This window comes from Oryza glaberrima, chromosome 6 (genome assembly GCF_000147395.1).
Source record: "Oryza glaberrima chromosome 6, OglaRS2, whole genome shotgun sequence".
In the NCBI taxonomy this organism is placed as follows: domain Eukaryota; kingdom Viridiplantae; phylum Streptophyta; class Magnoliopsida; order Poales; family Poaceae; genus Oryza; species Oryza glaberrima.
In genome coordinates, this window is record NC_068331.1 from 28,051,591 (window position 1) to 28,070,076 (window position 18,486).

The window sequence follows — 18,486 nt, forward strand, 5'->3', positions numbered from 1 at the left end:
TCCTCTCCTCGTATCACTCCTAATGCAATAAATCTAGATAACCCTTCATTCAGATTCGTTGTAACATAAGAGAGTATACAAGCTGAGTTCGTTTGTGGTGCTTTCCAACCTTTACTTTTATCATTTGTCACGTGCATATTTTTTAAAGGTTAAACGATGTACTATTTTTTTAAAAAAAATTATACAGGAAAGTTGCTTTAAAATATCATATTAATCATTTTTAAATTTTTTTAGTTATACTTAATAATCATTTGCTAATCTGATTAATACTCACTTCCTTCCAAAATATAAATAATTTTTGAACTTTGACATAGTCTTCGAGATGCTTCTTTGACCAACAATACCTATAAAAATAAAATATTTTAAATAAAAAGAGTTACATATTATGATAGTTTAATTAATGATAAATCTAATAACCTCAATTTTAAATAATTGATTTTTTTTTCTATTACTAGTTAAGGTTAAAAATGGTTAACTTCACGATGTTAAATTTTTTTTTATTTTAGGACGAAGGAGTAATAATTAATTAACTTTTTACCCACACAACCTACTACTACTACTACTACGTGTGTTCCCAGGTGGGTCGTGGTGTCGCGCTCGCTCGTCTGCCCCCGCGTTTCTCGAGTCGCGGGTTGGGTTTGGCCACCCACTCCGCGTCCGCGTCCGCTTCCGCCTCCCCCCGACACGCCACACTAGTCCATTTCAAAATTTGAAGTGCTCAGCAAGTTTTTACTCTCTCCTCGCTCCCACTCCCACCCACACTGCTCACGCTGCCATTGTCGCAGTGTTTGCACTTCATTCCATTCCATTCCATTCCACCTCCACTGCTTCGCCTTCTCTTCTCTTCTCCGAGTGCAGGTTCGCGCGCCACCATGCCGCCGTTGTCGCTGTCGGCCAAGGCGAGGAGGGGCTTCTCCTCCTCCGCCGCCGCCTCCGCCGCCGCGGCGTCCTCCTGCAGGTCGCAGCTGGAGCAGGACGTGAGTGATCCCCTTCCCTTCCTACTACCCTCGTTTTCGATCGGATGCTATGTGGCTGTGATTGAGAGGATGGAGAGAGCAATGGTTTGCAGGTGAAGAAGCTACAGAAGGCACTGCAGGAGGAGACGGCCCTGCACGCCATCCTCGAGAACGCGCTCCACCGCGCCGCGCTCACCCTCGCCGACATGTCCTACCTCCCCACCAACGTAAGCGCGTGCACCCATGTCGATCTGCCTGCGTTTCGATGGATTGGATTGGTGTGTGTTGTTGGTTTCTGAAGCTCCATGAGTTTGCAGGCACAGGAGCTGCTCTCCAACATCTCCATCCTGGAAGGCACCATCTCCAAGCTGGAGGACGACATGGTGTCCCTGCATTTTCAGCTCATCCAGGAGCGGAACGAGAGGAGGCTCGTCGAGTACCGCCTCAAGCAGGCGCCGCCGCCACCGCAGCTGCAGCTGCAGCAGCCACGCTCCGTCTGCTCCTGCCACTCCACCAAATCCGAATCAGATGTATGGACCCTCTTCTCCTTCCCTCTTCAGTACTGTATTTCTGATTAGTATTTGCATAGGTAGTACTGAATTTCTGAATAATCTGTCCTCTTCAGTATATGCATCGCTGAATAACCTGTGCACTCTGAATCATCATTAACAATGACTGAATTCAGCATAGCCATCCTCTTTCAACATGGTCCATAACTCCAATTTCCAAGAATTGGCTCCTATGGTTTCATATTCATATATGGACCTAATTCAGATGAAGAGTTGAGTACACCACCTATATGCTATTGATGCTTAACTTTGTGAATTCATGTTGCTACTAGGACACCGCAAACGAGAAGTCATGTAGAGTGGACAAGGTTTATCCTTTTGCTGTCCTGCACGACTCAGCTATGAAACTACAGAGGCAGCTTTCATCCAAATGCTTTGGCAATCCTAATCAGCTTTCGGAGGACATCGTTCGCTGCATGAAGAACATCTTCATTTCCTTGTCAGATTCCTGCAGGGAGTCCTCGAGGACTCCCTCGACGGAGAAGCAGCAGTCTGGACCATCTCCTAGCGGAAACTATTCAATTTCTGCATTCTGGTCGCTGTCCGAACCAACTTCCATATCCTCCTGGGTGCAGAGTCCTCAGGTCGATTTGAACTACAACAATAATCTATTAGCTTCAGAGACCGTCTTTGATCCGTACAAAGCTCGCGAGAAACTTAGTTGGGCTGACATTGGGAGCTACGGTGCAGCGGCTGAAGTTTCGTGGATGTCAGTTGGGAAGAAACAACTTGAGTATGCTGCAGAATCACTAAGGAAATTCAGGTAACATATCTGACAATCTGTGTACCAAAAATGATTCAATGCACTTGTTTTAGCTCAAGGAAACACCACCTTTGTACTTTTATTTCTGTTCCATTTGTATTACAACATGGGAACATTCTTGTTTTCTTGATTTTCTTTTTCCTTCTTAACATTTGGATCCACTCATCCATACTATTGGCACTTATCTGAGCGCAGATTGCTGATTGAACAATTGGCAGAAGTAAACCCAATTCACCTCGGTGATGACGCAAAGTTGGCATTTTGGATCAATTTATACAATGCACTGATGATGCATGTGCGTATTTTGCAAATTCACTTCACTTGTATATAACATTATGTTACAGTGAGTGATAATGCTTGCTTTATCTCTTTTACAGGCTTATCTTGCTTATGGCGTTCCACGGAGTGACATAAAATTATTTTCCCTAATGCAAAAGGTTTGTTTGGAAAACTTTATTCTTATTTACTGGTTGTTTCTCCCCTCATTTGGTGTTTGAAGTAATGAACACACAACTAATTTTACTTATCGATACATCTGTTCGATGAATGATGTTGCTCGTCTGTCTGAATAATAATATCGCCTTTGATTTATTTTAGGCTGCATATACAATTGGAGGTCACTCATTCAGCGCTGCATTCATCGAGTATGTGATTCTGAAGATGAAACCTCCAAATCATAGGCCACAAATGGTATGTGAACTGGCATCCAACTGACAAAGCTGCTTGTTTTTTTTTTTTACATTTTGCCCTATCAACGTAAACTGATGGCAGCTACTTCTTTCTTTTTGAGTAAGGCTCTGCTTCTTGCCCTTCAGAAGATAAAAGTGCCTGAGGAGCAGAAAAAGTTTTGCATTGGGTCACCTGAGCCACTCTTGACATTTGCTCTCAGCTGTGGATTGTACTCTTCTCCTGCGGTAAACTAGCTCACTCATTTGTTGATTCCTTCATTGGCATTGACCAGTATAGCATGCATCCTGATTATTTCCTCTGCTGAGCTTAATGATAACAAAGGACGAATTATCACTACAGGTGAAGATATATACAGCAGGCAATGTAAGGGAAGAACTCCAAGATGCACAACGTGATTTTATTAGAGCATCGGTAGGAGTGAGCCGAAAGGGGAAACTTCTGGTTCCTAAAATGTTGCACTGTTTTGCCCGCGGTTTTGTTGACGACAACAGCTTCCCTATCTGGATATCACATTTTCTACCTCAGCAGCAAGCTACTTTTGTTGAGCACTGTGTGTCTCAAAGGCGGCAAAGTCTCCTGGGCACCCGCACATTTGGCATCATTCCATTTGATTCTAGATTTCGGTACCTCTTCTTGCCAGATATGGGATTTTCAAATTAACTGCCCTGACATGCTTCCCCATCCAGATAACATAGAAGGTAAAGTACAACACTGTTACCCTATTTCAAGTTTTCACTCTAAATGGTTTATTGTAATAAAATGTATTATATTTTACATGTCTTGCACTGACATATTTGCATGACTAACAGCCTAACCTGGGAAACACAGTGACCAAGTCTACTGAGCAAACCTATTGGTTACAGTTGAAACAAGCTTTTGCAGCAAGCAAGTATTTGGATTACACTCTCTCTTAAACAAGCAAGTGCACATCCAGTGATCTTGGAAATGCAGGTTTGGTAAAATTTTGAATCGGTATAAGCACTGGATTAAGATTGATATCTTTGGATGTCAGATGTAAAAAAAATCTTCAGCATGTCTTAATAGGTTCCCTTGCCTCGACTTCTTGTCGAACTCAGCAAAACATGTTGTACATTGTATGTGTAGTAGCAAATAAACAATGAAGTTAGTAAAGGAATTCACTGATGATGTTGTGTGTTCAGTCAAAAAAATGATGTTGTGTGCGTACAGCCTACTGCTCATGGTCTTCGACTATTGCATATGTTGGATCTGCCTGCTATGGCATTTGGTCCCATGTATAATCAAGTAAAAGTAAAAGAACAAATCCATTACATATTATGATGCTTCATTCCATGGTGTTTCTCTATGGAATGATTTAACAAAACAATCTATTTCCTATTGTGCATTAAGTTCACAGAATTCGGTGCCGCATTTTCTGCTCTAATTCTTCTCACTGTAACTTCACGGAACAATCTTACCGGTCTGCTCAGTTCCTTGTGTAAAACTCAGTCAGTAACCATCCTTGAATCCATGCCTTGCCTTGGTTTGAATTGCTGAAATAGCAGACTATCACAATGTTAGAGCAGCAGCAATGTTTAGTTGTTGCCTGGATATACCATCTTCAACTGTACCTGCTGCTTCTCCTTGTCAAAGCTTTCCTCATTGCCCATCTTCTCCATCCTTGATGAGATTGCATACATCCGAGCACTCTGCCAAGCTAATTGCATATGAAAAACATATAGATATAATCAGAGTGGAGCTCACATAGTACTAGGACTGCACAATTGAATTGTGCTATTATGAGAGAGTGCAATGGCGACAGAACAGGTACCAGTACTGCCGGCTGCGGAATTGTCCCTTGAAAACTACCAGAGGCCTGCAGGTTTAACAGTAATTCAGCTCGAATTATTGGCGAATGAACATATTTTCTGCAGGAATTCAGTGAACATATTTGATCAGGCTACATGAGATTGAGAGAGGGTACTGCTACTTTCTGACGTTGAGGGGGCCCTCGCCGCCGCGGATGCAGGTGGCGACGCACTTGGAGGTGCACTGCAGCGCCTTCGCCGACTTGGGCCGCTTGATCCTCACCTGCTGCTTCCCGTCGCCGCCTGCAAAATCATCCCCACACCCACCTCGTCGTCGTCATCGATCCATCCCCCAGTAAAAGGCGTGAGAAAAACCGCGAGAGATCGGTCTCGCTTACCGGAGAGCGTCTGCGGGATGTTGGAGAAGGTCTCCGGCTGCGGCGGCGGCGTCGAGAGGATCGCCGCCAGCGCCAGCGCCACCACCGCCGGCGCCGCCGCACGCGCCAAGCCGCCGCCGTTCATCCTCTCCGTCTCCGACGACGCAATCTGCGCGCGCGGGCGCGTGTGTGGCGGGCGCTGCGCGCCTCTGTAGCGCTGTGGATCGAGTCTATCTGGGCCGGGCCCTCTCGTGGGCCGAATCACCCGCGGCCCGTCTGGCCGGCCCACTGGCTGCTCGCCGCCGTCACCGCCTCTGAAAAGGGAGGAGGCACGACTACTCCGGCGGCCGCGTCTCGAGTTCTCGGCGGAGGCGGCAAGCCGGCGAGGGCAACCCACCCACCGACGTCGTGCGGCCGCGCGTGCTGCGTCGCGTGCCCACGCCGATCCCGTGGCGGCGGCAGGAGGAGGAGCAAGCGCTTGGGAGGAGCTAAACCCTAAAGGCGGAGCTCTAGAATCGAATCCCCCTTCCTTACGCTTTGCGGCGAGATGAGTCGGCGGCAGGAGATTTGCCGCAATTTCCAGCGCGGAAGGTACCGGATCCCCCCTCTCCGTGAGAACTACGCCATCGATTGATTACCCGGCCATTGATTCGTGTTTTTGATTTGCAATGCTTGTTTCTGAATGATGCGTGCAGTTGCAAGTACGGAGCGCAGTGCAGGTATTTGCATGCCTCCCCTCACCAGCAACAGCAGCAGCAGCAGCAGGCGAAACCCAACCCGTTTGGATTTGGCACCGGAAGCAGGCAGCAGCAGCAGCCATCATTTGGCTCACAGTTTCAGCAGCAGCAACAGCAGCAGCAGAAGCCCAATCCTTTTGGTTTTGGGGTACAAGGTGCCAATGCCCAGTCACGAAATGCTCCTGGCCCTGCGAAGGTTTGTCAGCACTAATCAGAACAAAGGAAATTCTTCAATTGCAGTGTTTTGCCATGTATAGGAATGTATTGTGTATGACTAATAAAGAAATTGTTGAATCAGCCTTTTCAAAATAAGTGGGTAAGGGACCCCTCGGCCCCGACGAAGCAAGCAGAGGCGGCACAGCCACCGCAGGCGCAGGCTGCCCACACGTGAGTCCATATGCTATATGTTTTGCTTTTAATCTCACCTGATTAATCTTGGGTATGGGCGAATCACTGACATGCTGATTAATCTTGGGTATGGGCGAATCACTGACATGTTTGTTTTCCAGCTCCTGTGAAGACCCTCAGTCATGCAGACAACAAATTTCTGAGGATTTTAAGAACGAGGCTCCTATTTGGAAGCTTACTTGTTATGCTCATCTCAGAAGGTAAATAATTCCTGTCCTATGCTTCAAGCCTTCAAAAGTTGCTCTAGGCCGTGCCAAATGTTTGTGCACTTATGCCACTTAATAATGCACTTTTGTTTACATCAGTGGTCCTTGCGATATTAAGGGAGACATTAGCTTCGAGGAACTAAGAGCTAAAGCCTATGAGGAAGGAAAGCAAGGGCATTCTCTGCAATCAATAGTAAGTTTTCCATTTTCCAGCACTCCCAATTCATTATGAATTTTATCTGTGGATTTTAGTAGAAATAATACTACTTACATTAGCTTTGCTTACATGGTCTGATCTATGTAAATTTAAATTGATTTGATCTCTTTCAGGTTGAGGGAGAAAGAAATTTACAAAACGCAAAGTTAATGGAGTTTACTAATCTGCTCAACAGTGCACGTCCATCGCAAACTCCAAGCTTTCCTACTATGAGTTCCTTCCCTGAAGTGAAAAACAACTCAACATTCGGGGCTTCTCAAACCAATGGACCACCTGTGTTCAGTAGTTTCAGTCAAATTGGAGCAGCAACTAATATTGGACCTGGGCCAGGGTACTACTCTACTAGTCCTTTTGAAAAATACGCAGTGATTGTGTTACTAATCTATTGTAGAAAGACGATTTAATCAGAAAACAGCGCTTAGAAAAGTTCTGTAAACACAATTGCAAACCTTAGCATACAGTTGATCAATTTTCTAATGCTGTTCATTTGGTTCTGATGTGTGTTAAATGACTGCCTCTCATGCAGAACCACCACACCAGGAATGCCAGCCAGTAGTCCTTTTGGTCATCCAAGCTCGGCACCACTTGCTGCCCCTACTTTTGGCAGTTCTCAAATGAAGTTTGGAGTTTCGAGTATGTTGCTGAAAGTTTCATTTACTAGATATTTGTACTGTCACATGGAAGAAAGATGGCATATAAGCTTTCACCTAGTGAAATTATAATAATTATTCTATTGAGGGGTAGTTGGAACGGATACGCTTGTGCCTAATCCAAAAAAGAAGTTTTCAAAAGTTCTGCTTGATAGTAGGTATTGTGGACTAAGATTTTCAAAATATCTATTCGAATACATCTGACTATTTTCTCTTTCATCTATGTTTACAGACATTTGTTCCATGATTCCATCCCTTCTGGGAATTAATAATTATTGTGTTGGGTTGCTATTTAACTTTTAGAATTTTGCAGGCGTATTTGGAAACCAGGGTTCAGGTCAACCATTTGGGAGCTTTCAAGCCCCACGTTTTCCCAGTTCAAAGTCTCCTGCTTCCTCTGTCCAGCACAGAGACATTGATAGGCAATCACAAGAGTTGCTTAATGGGATGGTAACTCCTCCTAGTGTGATGTCTGAGGAATCTGTTGGGTAAGTTCTGTGATAATTATAACTGTATACTTGATAAGAATGTATTTCTGCTGATGGGAATACATGTTGCTGTGTTAAATTAGCTTCGCATTCGTGTTTAATCTTCTTTGTTTATATTCCACAGGAACAACAAAAATGAAAATCAGGATGATAGCATCTGGTTGAAGGAAAAATGGGCAATTGGGGAGGTGTGGGATACTTTCCTCTTGGGCATTTTCAAAGTTCTGTTTGCTAAAAATGTTTGCTCATTTACAACTTTTGTTCCTGCTATGGTACATTTGTAGTTAGTTCTCTATCTCCTTAGTCCTTAATATTATATGCATGTTCATTTAGTAGTGTTGACATCATGCACAGACTGTGGTCTAGATTATGAATTTGTGGCATGCGCAAGATTATACTTCTTAGAAAGATCTCTACATATCGTACATGTTTGCTTAGTGTGCATCTTTCCATCTTGATCTCTACATATCGTACATGTTTGCTTAGTGTGCATCTTTCCGTCTTGCAAATTATCAAGAGCTTGAACAAGCATTGGCTTTATTAACTTGTGCTTTCTTTATATTTGGCAAGTTTCTAAAATTTAAATTCATATGAAACTCTCTTTCAGATACCGCTGGATGAACCACCTCAGAGGCACGTTAGCCATGTATTTTAAGAACTCATAGGTGTTCTTTTGTGTTGTTGAGGCATGACCTACTCAGCTATAATCTGACTTGTAGTTGGGTTGCCACTATATGTCGTACTTTTCTTGCCCGAGGTATATATGCTCACCTTATACCCTTTTCCCTTCAGTTTGTATGCCATTTATCAGTGGGCCTTGATTCTGGCTGCTATGTTGCAGCTTCATGACGATACAGAGGAATTATACAACAAACAAGAGAATTTGCAAGAGTGAACAGTGAAGGAAGGCTGATGAACCAATGCATTGTTTGATACCACTTATTTATTCCTGGAACATGAATGTGGGCAAGAGCTAACAACCAGCTAACTGCAGTCTTGCCTGCCGAGTTAGTATGTTTTTCTTTTTTTAAAAAAAAATTGTAATTGTTTATTCCAAAACTTGTTGGGAAGTTATTGGAATAAGAAACAGTAATTATTGTAATATTGAATGATGGCCGGGTAACATTGTCTTGTCCATATGATTATTTTCGTGCAACATATCCTCTTTCTTTTTCTAGTGAGCCAACTTCCTCAGCATCTGCAGGACCTGGGGATGCAAGTCAGCAAGTTCGTTTGCAGCATCAGCAGTGGCAGGTCCGCGCTCTTGTTACCCATCCGATTAAGATCGGACGATCCTGATGTGCCCTTCGATTCGCCCTCTTCCCCCGACATGGAAACGATCAGAGGCTCAGAGCCATCCGATCGAACAAAATTATCCTGGAGACTGATTTCTTAAAGTTGAATGAGGCTGTGTTTAGGTTAGCGCAAAGTTTGGATTTTGGTTGAAATTGGAGATGATGTGACTGAAAAGTTGTGTGTGTATGACAGGTTGATGTGATGGAAAAGTACTGAAATTTGGATCCAAACTTTGGATCTAAACACAGCCTGAAGCGATCACTGACCTCTGTTGACTACGATCTATCCTGTCTAGGCCCCTAAATTCTAGACGTATTTTCAATTGAGTATTGTCTTTTTCTATGGACGTATTCTCAATCGAGTGATGTCAAAGAACCTGTACAACATGGTAGGGCATAGGACGTTTTTTTTATTTTGAGAACTCGTAGGACGTATTTTCAATTATAAGTATTGTCCAAGAAACTGAGACAGGGTAGGGGGCATTTCCTAGCTAAATTAGGATTGCACATGGATGCTCGCCCTGATCGGATTTGGTTGGCTGGTGCTCTAGATGATGTACTGATGTTGGTGACAGGAGATTGGTCCGGCCTCGAGAAATTTCACGACTTGCCACTGAATATGCAAGCTTTTGAAATTTACCATTTAATTCATGTGACTTTCGAAATTTGTACCGAAATGCGAATTTCTTCGCCCTACCACTTCGGTCCATCTGAAGAAATTGGTAGGTGAGGTGCCTAACGAAATTTAATTTTAAAAATGCGCCAAATTTCAAAAGAATTTAAAAAATGAGCCATTTTTATTTAAAAAAATTGCTTGAATCTGAAAAGTAAAAAAAAAAAATAGTACACACTAATGGGCCTATCGGGCCCGCACTCGCGCGTGTCCTCGGGCCAGCCGTATCCCTGCCTAATTGGGCCAAAGGAAAAAAAAAAGAGAGCAAATCGTCGTGTGTGCTTGTACCTCGAGGATATTTCCCCGTTCGCTAAGGAGAGCGGCGTCGACTCCGACTCCTCGTGAGTTCGTTCGCCGCCGCCGCCGCCGCCGCCGCCGCCGATCCCCACCCATCCCGCTAGCGGAGCGGAGGAGGGGGGCGCCGCCGTTCGTCCTGCTGCTTCCGCCGCATCCTGGTGAGCATCCACCCCATCCACATCCTCTTTCCCATCTCTCTCTCTCCACCCGCACACCTTTTTCCCTCGAATTTGCACTAACCCTAACTTTCTGTTCTAGAAATTTGCCTCAATCTTAATACTAACAGCAGTTTGTTTGTTAATTTTGGGGGGTTCGCCCCCATGTCCCATGTTAGATCCGCTCCTGTGCGTAGAGGGTGTGCGCAAAATAAGGCAAAACCAATCTATAAGAAAATGCAGACTCCACTGAAGATGGCATGTTATTTTCTGCCAATGCCCAACTGTTCCGAGTGATTAATATGTCATGCGCTCGTTTTTAAAAGAGTTCTTGGCATGTGCAAGAATGTTCCATGTTTTTTTCACCAATGCGTAGCATGCTCGTGCCTTTTACTATTGAAATGCCTAAACTCACAACAATCGAGAACTGGAATTGGGTCTTTTGTAGTCTAAACTTGAGTGCTTTAGTGTATTTGATGTGACAAAGCACCTAAATTAGGTTTTCGTAGGGTTAGAGCTGGCTTTGTGGTTGAGGTCTAACTCGTGTTGCAGATCATGTCCTACACATTTAGACTTTCGCGGTTGGTTTTCTGGGTGATGTTAGCTAAGGAGACATGCAATTTCATGAACCTAGCAGTCGATGCACTCATATTTACTGCTTTCTATGCCTTGTGATAATATCTGGATAGCATGTGAACTGTGAAGTGAGTGAATGTTCATGACATGTTCTTTTAGGGCCTGCTTAAGCAGAATTTTCTGCCAGGACCCTTATGTTTAGATAATACTCTGCCTCAGTGCATGCTTGTGAGCTCAGTGATTGCCATGCTCGTGTTTCCACTCAAATAAGTTCTTCGTACCCTGAATGCACCTTTATTAGCAACAATTCCCATACGAACATAGCAAAAGATCGTGTGGAAATTCTGAAACGGTGCTTATGATTTCTATAGTTAACTCCTACCGCTTGTGTTTTTTTTTTGTGAAATGGTAGATAACATTTTAGAAGCAGTTTGCGAAAATGTAAAGGAGAACTTTGTAACAGACTGTGTATATAATTATAGATGCAACACAGAAGGTTTGGCATGTTTGGTTGCATCTTTGACAGGTTTAGGAACAATATGCACTAAAGAAAGGAAATAAGATGGATATAATAACATGAACACATATATTAGGTACTAGTGTACTAGTGTTCAATAGGTCTTCTGTTTAATATGTCATGTGCTCAATTAACTTAATGTTTTATCTCTGAGAGCAACTCCAGGTTGCAGCTTTCTATTATTCCCAGCTGATCTTCGGTGGTGATAACATTGCTTCTTGCCTTCTCCTAAGCTGCATATTTTTATCTCTGCTGACGATAAGTGCAAAGCAAGACACTAAAGAGTTCCATGAATTTATTTTCAAACTGTGAACATGAATGACTTTTTTCCAAAATAGACAGATGGTAAGAAACTAAGAATCCAAATATAAATTTAGTGTTGCAATGGTCAGGGTCTCAGTACTTTCTTTGCAAGCTGGTTCTGAGATTCAAATATTTTTCATTCAACGAATATATTTGCATGGTGTTGGACTAGGACCATAGGTGATTTTGAGTTACTGGAAATGCACTAGTTGAGAACCTTTCTACATTGCATGTATTTCCGGAAATAATTGGGATAAGTGGCTGGTGGCTTTTTAGAACTCTTGGCATGATCAATTGCTTAACTTGGACCAATCAACCTCATATACATTTCTCCCCTAATACAATTCCACAACTCAGAACCTTGGTTTGTAGTTCCATCCCAGCTACTACTATTGATTATATATACTTTCTCATATTTGCCCTGGTATAGAATTCAAATTTTGATTTCAATTGTATTTACTGTTTACCAGGTGCAAATTTATGTCTATAGTTGCAATTGTTCACTTTCTATGGGAACCTGTGGATGAGGGATGGGTAAATTAAATTTCTAGGAGTAGTAAGGTTGTTGCATGTTGGAAATCAGTAGCATTATATGGTCCTGGCTAGTTGATACTTTTTATCTTTTATCCAAAGACATACATACATCAGCTGTGTCTCAACACATTTACTTTTCTGTCCTTAATTGAATAGGTAGAGCTCCTGCCATCTAATTTCAGAATAAAAAGCTATGCGTTACTATCCGCTGTTACATGGTTCTGGGATAAAGCGATTATCTTCTTGTGTTTGTTTATTTATTATTTATTGTTCTACTATCTCTTTTGCAGCGTCTTCATAACGGAAATTCAAGACAGGTTGCAAGACAAAATCCAATTGGACATAATGGACAATATATTAGTGGTATGCAAGTCCACATTAGCTGACGATGAATCAGCTAGTGAGGTATCTTCAGGGAGTGACAGTGACAGTGATTGCATTCTTGGAGATGATTGCCCATCAGATGATGATGAAGAGGCTGCACAGATACACAAGCGTTTTAAAGAACTGAAGGAGAAGTTAAAGACAGGAAAAGTAGATAAGTTGGATGATGTTGTTTTTGAAGCTGGTGCTGAACAAGATGGTAATGACACCCCATCTTTTGATAGCGATGATGAAGAGTCGGTAGAAGAGGTTGCAAGTGATGAAGAGGTTTCTGCTAGAAAACTCATCAAGTATCCAAGGTTCAAGGAGAAGCCTGGTGTTCCAACATTTGAATTAGGAATGACGTTTAGCTGCAAGAAGCAGTTCAAGAAAGCTATTACAGCATATGGTTTAGCTGAGAGGAAGGCAATCAACTTTGTCAAAGATGATCCTAAGAGGGTGAGGGCAAGATGTGACTGGCCTAGCTGCCCTTGGGTTTGCCTACTGTCAAAAAACTCAAGGACTGACGGTTGGCAGATAGCAACACTAGAAAATTCTCATCTATGCCCCTCTAGAAGAGATAACAAGTTGGTGACTTCTTCTAGGATTGCTGAGAAGTATGGCAAGTTTATAGTTGCAAACCCCTCATGGAAATTAGCACACATGAAGGCAACCGTACAAGAAGAGATGTTTGCTGATGTTAACATCTCCAAGCTGAAGAGAGCCAAATCCATTACGATGAAGAAAGCTATAAATGCAGCTAAGTGGCAGTATCAAAAGTTGTATAATTATCAGCTGGAGCTACTTAGAAGTAACCCTGGAAGCACTGTTGTGGTGGATAGAGAGGTAGATATGGATCCACCTGTTTTCAAAAGGATCTACATATGCTTAGATGCATGTAAGAAAGGCTTCCTAGCTGGGTGCAGAAAAGTGATAGGACTTGATGGCTGCTTCTTCAAGGGAGCAAAAAATGGAGAGCTCCTTTGTGCCATAGGAAAGGATGCCAACAATCAGATGTATCCAATTGCATGGGCAGTGGTGCACAAGGCGAACAAGGAAGAATGGCACTGGTTCTGTGGATTGTTGTGCAGTGACTTGCAAGTTGGTGATGGATCTGGCTGGGTGTTCATATCAAACCAACAGAAGGTATCATTCCATCTATACTCTGTCCAGTATTGAATTATTACAAATGCAAATGTGCCTACTAACATGTATGCTTTCCTGTAGGAAATTATTAATGCTATGGATAAATGGGCTCCACAAGCTGAACACAGGATCTGTGCTAGGCACATATATGCTAACTTGAAGAGACACTTCTATGACAATGAATACCAGAAGTTTTGGAAGTGTGCCAAGGCTCCGTGCATAACGTTGTTCGACTTGGCAATGGCAGAGCTGGTACAACTTACAACTCCTGCAGTACAAACCATCTTGAATAACCATCCGCAGCATTGGAGCCGAGCGTGGTTCAGGTCAGGCTCTAACTGTGACTTAGTTGACAACAGTATGTGTGAGTCCTTCAATAAATGGATCCTAGAGGCTAGGTTCTTTCCAATAATAACAATGCTTGAAACAATTAGAAGGAAAGTAATGGTTAGGATCCATGATCAGAGAACTATATCAGGTAGATGGACCACATCAATTTGCCCAAACATTCTGAAAAAAATGAATGTATATATCACCGAGTCAGCTTTTTGTCATGCAACATGTAATGGAGGTGATAGCTTTGAAGTAAAACACCATGACAATAGGTTCACAGTGCACCTAGACAAGAAGGAGTGTTCTTGTAGATATTGGCAGCTGTCAGGATTACCATGCCCTCATGCAATATCATGCATTTTCTTCAAGACTAAGGCTAATTCACTGGATGAGTACATTGCTGAGTGTTATTCAGTGAAAGAGTTTAAGAAAATCTATAGTCAATGCCTGGAACCAGTAGAGGGCATGAGCAGCTGGCCAGAAGATGACAAAGAGCCACTTAATGCTCCTGGGTATATCAAGATGCCAGGAGAGACCAGAAGAGAATCCAATGAACCATTAAAAGCCACCAAACTGTCAAGGATTGGCTCAATCATCAGATGCAGCAAGTGCAAGCAAATTGGCCACAACAAATCCACTTGTAATAAGCATCATGGAGGAGGCAGCACACCAGATTCTCTCCAAGTTGTAAATCCAGCTGATAATTTAGTGCTCTCAAACACACAACAAAGCTCTAAACAAAGCAGGAAAAGAAAGTCACGTACAGCTGCTAACACCAATTCTGCAAGTCAGTCAAGGAAAACAGTGTCTTCAAAGCAAAAGGTTAGCTAGATCTAGTGCAATTTGAATTCAATTTATTTTTGATTTCACTCAGAGCTAACAATTCTATGATTTGCAGGCACTAGTGGAATTGCATGCCCATTCTCAGGGTTCTACAAGTGCAACAATTAAGGTCACTTCTGGGCAAGCTTTTGTCAATGTTTCAACTCAAGAATCAGCAAAGTTCAAGCCAAAGAAGCTTACACCTGGTCTACTGCTGCTTATGCCTCCATGGGAATCTGACAAACTGTGATGTAATGTTAGATCAAGTTATCTGTTATTAAACTTGTGTGTGATGTAACGCCAGACAATTAGGCCATCTATTAGACTTATCTGTGATGTAATGCAAGACTTTATGGCCTGTCATTGTAGTTGCCAGACTTAATGGCATATTGATGCAGTCAAGAAAACCATCTGGGAGTTTTGGCTCCAGCTGTTCCAGCATCAACAATTTTCTGAAGTCCTCTGCAGGTTATTAGCAGTTTTTTGCTTCCTCTGTCCATGCATAGACATCGAGTTGCTTAATGGGATGATGGCTCCTATTGTGATGGATGAGGTATCTGCTGAGTAAGTTCTGTAATAATTATAATCGTATACTTGACAAGAATGCATTTCCTATGCTAAGTTAGCTTTGCATCATGTTTAATATTGTTTGTTTATATTGGACAGGAACGACAAAAATGAAAATGAAGATGAATAATCTGGTGAAGAAAAAATAGGCAATTGGGGAGGTGTGGAATACTTTCCTGATTTCCTCTTGGGCACTTCTGTAGTTTTGTTTGTTGAAAATGTTTGCTCATTTACAATTTTTATTCCTGGTATGGCAAATTCGTAACTATTTCTGTGCGTCCCTAATGTTTTATGCATATTCATCTAGTAGTTGACATCATACACAGACTGTGGTACGTGGTCTAATTTGTATGTTATCTCTAAATTATGAATTTATATGGAATTTGCAAAATTATGCTTTTTAGAAATGTCTACACATCCTATATGTTTGCTTGCTGTGCATCTTCATGTCTTGCTTTTTTGAGAGCAAAACATTTATTACGTCTAATTCTTAAAAATGTATCTAGAGCTTGAACAAGCATTGGCTTATTCTGCTTTCTTTATATTCGGCAAGTTAGCCATGTATTTTAAGAACTCAAGGTTTTCTTTTCCGTGTGTTGTTGAGACATGATATACTCAGATATGATCTCTTAAATATAGTTGGGATTGCCACCATATGTCGTACTTTTCTTGCCCGAGGTGTATATGCTTACTTTGCAGTCTTTTTTCCTTTAGTTTGTATGCCATTTATCAGAGGGCATTGATTCTGGAAGCTATGTTGCAGCTCCAGGGTCAACAAAGGAACTCTACAACAAACAGAAGAAGAATTCACAAGAGTGAAGGGAGACATGGAACATTGATGTGGGCAACTAGAGCTAACAACCAGCTAACAGCAGTCAGTACCTGCCGTGTTAGTATGTTTCTTCTTTCTTTTTATTTGTAATTGTTCATTGCAGTTCCATTTTTGAAGATATTGAAAAGAAAGAAAACAATAGTTATTACAATATCGGAATCATGGGCAATATTTTATTTGGATTCAACATGTCTTCTTTGCAAGTGATCGGCTGCCTCCGATTAAGGTCGGACGATCGTGATGTGCCCTGCACCCCGCGCTGCAAGTGGAGTTTACGAAAGAAAACCCTATGGAATGAAAGATCTTCATTCAAACACCTAGCAAACACCCCCAATTGCCATCCTATCAAAGATCAAAGAAGAAGCAATTCTACTGCTGATGCTGTTGCTGTGAGGAGACTCAAATCCTCCTGTAAGTAACTTTTCTTTTACGCTCTATTTTCTCATGCTTTATCAAAGGCAAATTAAATTGGTTTCTTCTAAAAAAAACCATGTACAAGTACGTACGCTAGCCTTTTTTTTTTATAGAAAATAAGATAAACTCGGCATGTACATCCAAATGGCTTCACAAAACTAACACCATTACGCTAGCTACAGGCTACAGCAACGCAGATACGCAACGTGACGATGTCCAATTCCAAACACCTCGTTAATTTCTCGTCACCTACCCCACGGGTCCTGTGTCTCCCCCATCTACTACAGCTGCGATGCAAGGACGGCAATTTTTTGTGGTGAGAAAGGAAAGGAAAACCCAAGTGAAGTAATGAAGCACTCGTGCATGGTCGGAGTGTTAGACCGACACGCCGGCCGACGACGACATTACTATGTCTATGTACGGCGAATTTAATCATCGGCCGGGCGCTAAATAGGTTGGAATGTGTTGTAGGCCGTGCTTAGTTTCCCAAATTCTCAACTTTCCATCACATCGAAAATTTTCCTACACACGTAAACTACTAACTTTTTCTCCAAACTATTAATTTTCTTCCAACTTTTTAATTTTTCCACCATCTAAACACAGCCATAGTAGCATTTTTTGCTCTCCGGTTTCTGGAGAATCTCTCGCTATTTGCCGCCTATGTTTTGCTCTGTTTGCTTTGCTCCTCCTGCTGCTTTGTTTTTTCAGCAACCAACAAACTATGCTGCGGCTAAAGATCACTGGGCTACCGTAAGGGATGGAAGCAAAACTCGCGAACTCCAACATTCATGTAGATTTGATTAGTGCCGGTTTGAATCTGGTGAAGATTAAGTATGGCACGTAAAACGAGAAAATCATTAGCGTATAATTAATTAAGTTTTAGTTATTTTAAATTTGAGAAACCCTTAAACTTAATTTTAATTTAAGTTTCAAAGTTAAAATTTTAGTTGTGACCCAGCAAGCGAGCAGCCGAGCAATAGTATGTTGTGCTGACGACGACGAATGCAAAAATCACCTTTTTAGTTTTAGCTCATCAAGGCCATGGTTAGGGTTTAGATTGACAGTGACATAGCAAATGATCAAGGCCAAAAGGTGTTGAAAAAAAAAGGGACGTACTAGCAAATGGGCCAAGCCCTGTCCTGTCCTGAATGATCAAGCGTAATAGCGTACGTAGGGCAGCATATATATATGCTGTCTGGGATTTGTGTGCTGATCTGGTCGGATCATTCCGTGGTCCCTTGGCTACTACAAATGCAAAAACACATTGCCATTGCCATGATCCGAATATCCAATGATACATCCATGCAAAGAACTTGGCCCATTGATCTACCTGTAATCCCGTCTCATGTATTAAATGGACCGAAAATGCAGTATGACAAGATAAGCTCCAACATATCATGCACCATGTCCCTCTGTACAGTGCATCCTACTATTACTTGGTTAAAATTAATGATGGAATTAGATCAAAAATACTTCTGACATTTTTTTCTGCCATTCAATATTTACAAGTGACATCATGTGCATTGGTGCTCTTGAGTATTGAACTGCTTGCGCCGGTTTTTATTTTCCCTTTTTTTTTAACCAAGGGAAGCTTCAGTTCAAGTGTTTGATTTGAAGAAGTCTTAGCTTGGGGTCCAGGTGTGTGTGTGCTGTGCCTTGAAATTCACGAGCAATGTGCATACTACAAAGCCCATTAATTAGTTCAAACAGTATTATAGTCACACGTCCATTGATCGAAGAGGTTAGGTTGGATCTGGCCCTAATGACATCCATTGATCACACTTAGGCAATGGCTTTTCGTAATAGTGTGGGCATTGAGGAGGAAAAGGCAC

At 42.1% G+C, this 18,486-nt stretch overlaps 4 protein-coding genes across 6 annotated transcripts; 3 read left to right on the plus strand and 1 right to left on the minus strand.

Annotated features, from left to right (window-relative positions):
* Window positions 1-756: 756 nt before the first annotated feature.
* Window positions 757-4,132, plus strand: LOC127777485 (uncharacterized). Its single transcript, XM_052304082.1, has 10 exons — window positions 757-977; window positions 1,070-1,183; window positions 1,274-1,486; window positions 1,798-2,288; window positions 2,484-2,583; window positions 2,666-2,725; window positions 2,886-2,978; window positions 3,083-3,202; window positions 3,318-3,676; window positions 3,788-4,132. Exons 1-9 carry the CDS (start codon window positions 873-875, stop codon window positions 3,636-3,638), a joined length of 1,617 nt encoding a protein of 538 aa, XP_052160042.1. The 5' UTR covers window positions 757-872; the 3' UTR covers window positions 3,639-3,676; window positions 3,788-4,132.
* A 65-nt stretch (window positions 4,133-4,197) lies between these two features.
* LOC127777487 (uncharacterized) lies at window positions 4,198-5,322 on the minus strand. Of its 3 annotated transcripts, none has more exons than XM_052304084.1 (5): window positions 5,143-5,321; window positions 4,935-5,047; window positions 4,768-4,812; window positions 4,568-4,653; window positions 4,198-4,489 (listed from the first exon to the last, which is right to left on the minus strand). In XM_052304084.1, exons 1-5 carry the CDS (start codon window positions 5,264-5,266, stop codon window positions 4,423-4,425), a joined length of 435 nt encoding a protein of 144 aa, XP_052160044.1. In that variant the 5' UTR covers window positions 5,267-5,321; the 3' UTR covers window positions 4,198-4,422. The 3 variants fall into 3 exon arrangements, with proteins under 3 accessions (XP_052160044.1, XP_052160046.1, XP_052160047.1); XM_052304086.1 differs by having other exon boundaries at window positions 4,927-5,047; XM_052304087.1 differs by having other exon boundaries at window positions 4,412-4,502; window positions 4,927-5,047; window positions 5,143-5,322.
* A 131-nt stretch (window positions 5,323-5,453) lies between these two features.
* Window positions 5,454-8,950, plus strand: LOC127777486 (zinc finger CCCH domain-containing protein 46). The gene is made up of 11 exons (XM_052304083.1): window positions 5,454-5,712; window positions 5,817-6,054; window positions 6,157-6,245; window positions 6,368-6,466; window positions 6,572-6,665; window positions 6,803-7,020; window positions 7,216-7,322; window positions 7,653-7,827; window positions 7,952-8,015; window positions 8,435-8,584; window positions 8,669-8,950. The coding sequence occupies exons 1-10, from the start codon at window positions 5,669-5,671 to the stop codon at window positions 8,480-8,482; spliced, it is 1,176 nt and encodes a 391-aa protein (XP_052160043.1). The 5' UTR covers window positions 5,454-5,668; the 3' UTR covers window positions 8,483-8,584; window positions 8,669-8,950.
* A 1,140-nt stretch (window positions 8,951-10,090) lies between these two features.
* On the plus strand, window positions 10,091-15,270 carry LOC127776551 (uncharacterized). Its single transcript, XM_052302964.1, has 4 exons — window positions 10,091-10,250; window positions 12,468-13,686; window positions 13,768-14,841; window positions 14,918-15,270. The coding sequence occupies exons 2-4, from the start codon at window positions 12,523-12,525 to the stop codon at window positions 15,089-15,091; spliced, it is 2,412 nt and encodes an 803-aa protein (XP_052158924.1). The 5' UTR covers window positions 10,091-10,250; window positions 12,468-12,522; the 3' UTR covers window positions 15,092-15,270.
* Window positions 15,271-18,486: the final 3,216 nt, after the last annotated feature.

Coding starts and splice junctions, on each gene's coding strand:
- LOC127777487 (XM_052304084.1), bottom strand. CDS start 5,266: ATGAACGGCGGCGGCTTGGCGCGTGCGGCGGCGCCGGCGGTGGTGGCG. Junction 5,048..5,142: donor CATCCCGCAGACGCTCTCCG/GTAAGCGAGACC, acceptor ATGATTTTGCAG/GCGGCGACGGGAAGCAGCAG. Junction 4,654..4,767: donor TTCCGCAGCCGGCAGTACTG/GTACCTGTTCTG, acceptor ATATGCAATTAG/CTTGGCAGAGTGCTCGGATG.
- LOC127776551 (XM_052302964.1), top strand. CDS start 12,523: ATGGACAATATATTAGTGGTATGCAAGTCCACATTAGCTGACGATGAA. Junction 13,687..13,767: donor TCATATCAAACCAACAGAAG/GTATCATTCCAT, acceptor GCTTTCCTGTAG/GAAATTATTAATGCTATGGA. Junction 14,842..14,917: donor CAGTGTCTTCAAAGCAAAAG/GTTAGCTAGATC, acceptor TATGATTTGCAG/GCACTAGTGGAATTGCATGC.
- LOC127777486 (XM_052304083.1), top strand. CDS start 5,669: ATGAGTCGGCGGCAGGAGATTTGCCGCAATTTCCAGCGCGGAAG. Junction 7,021..7,215: donor AATATTGGACCTGGGCCAGG/GTACTACTCTAC, acceptor CCTCTCATGCAG/AACCACCACACCAGGAATGC. Junction 8,016..8,434: donor AAAAATGGGCAATTGGGGAG/GTGTGGGATACT, acceptor ACTCTCTTTCAG/ATACCGCTGGATGAACCACC.
- LOC127777485 (XM_052304082.1), top strand. CDS start 873: ATGCCGCCGTTGTCGCTGTCGGCCAAGGCGAGGAGGGGCTTCTCCTCC. Junction 978..1,069: donor GGTCGCAGCTGGAGCAGGAC/GTGAGTGATCCC, acceptor AATGGTTTGCAG/GTGAAGAAGCTACAGAAGGC. Junction 2,979..3,082: donor CAAATCATAGGCCACAAATG/GTATGTGAACTG, acceptor TTTTTGAGTAAG/GCTCTGCTTCTTGCCCTTCA.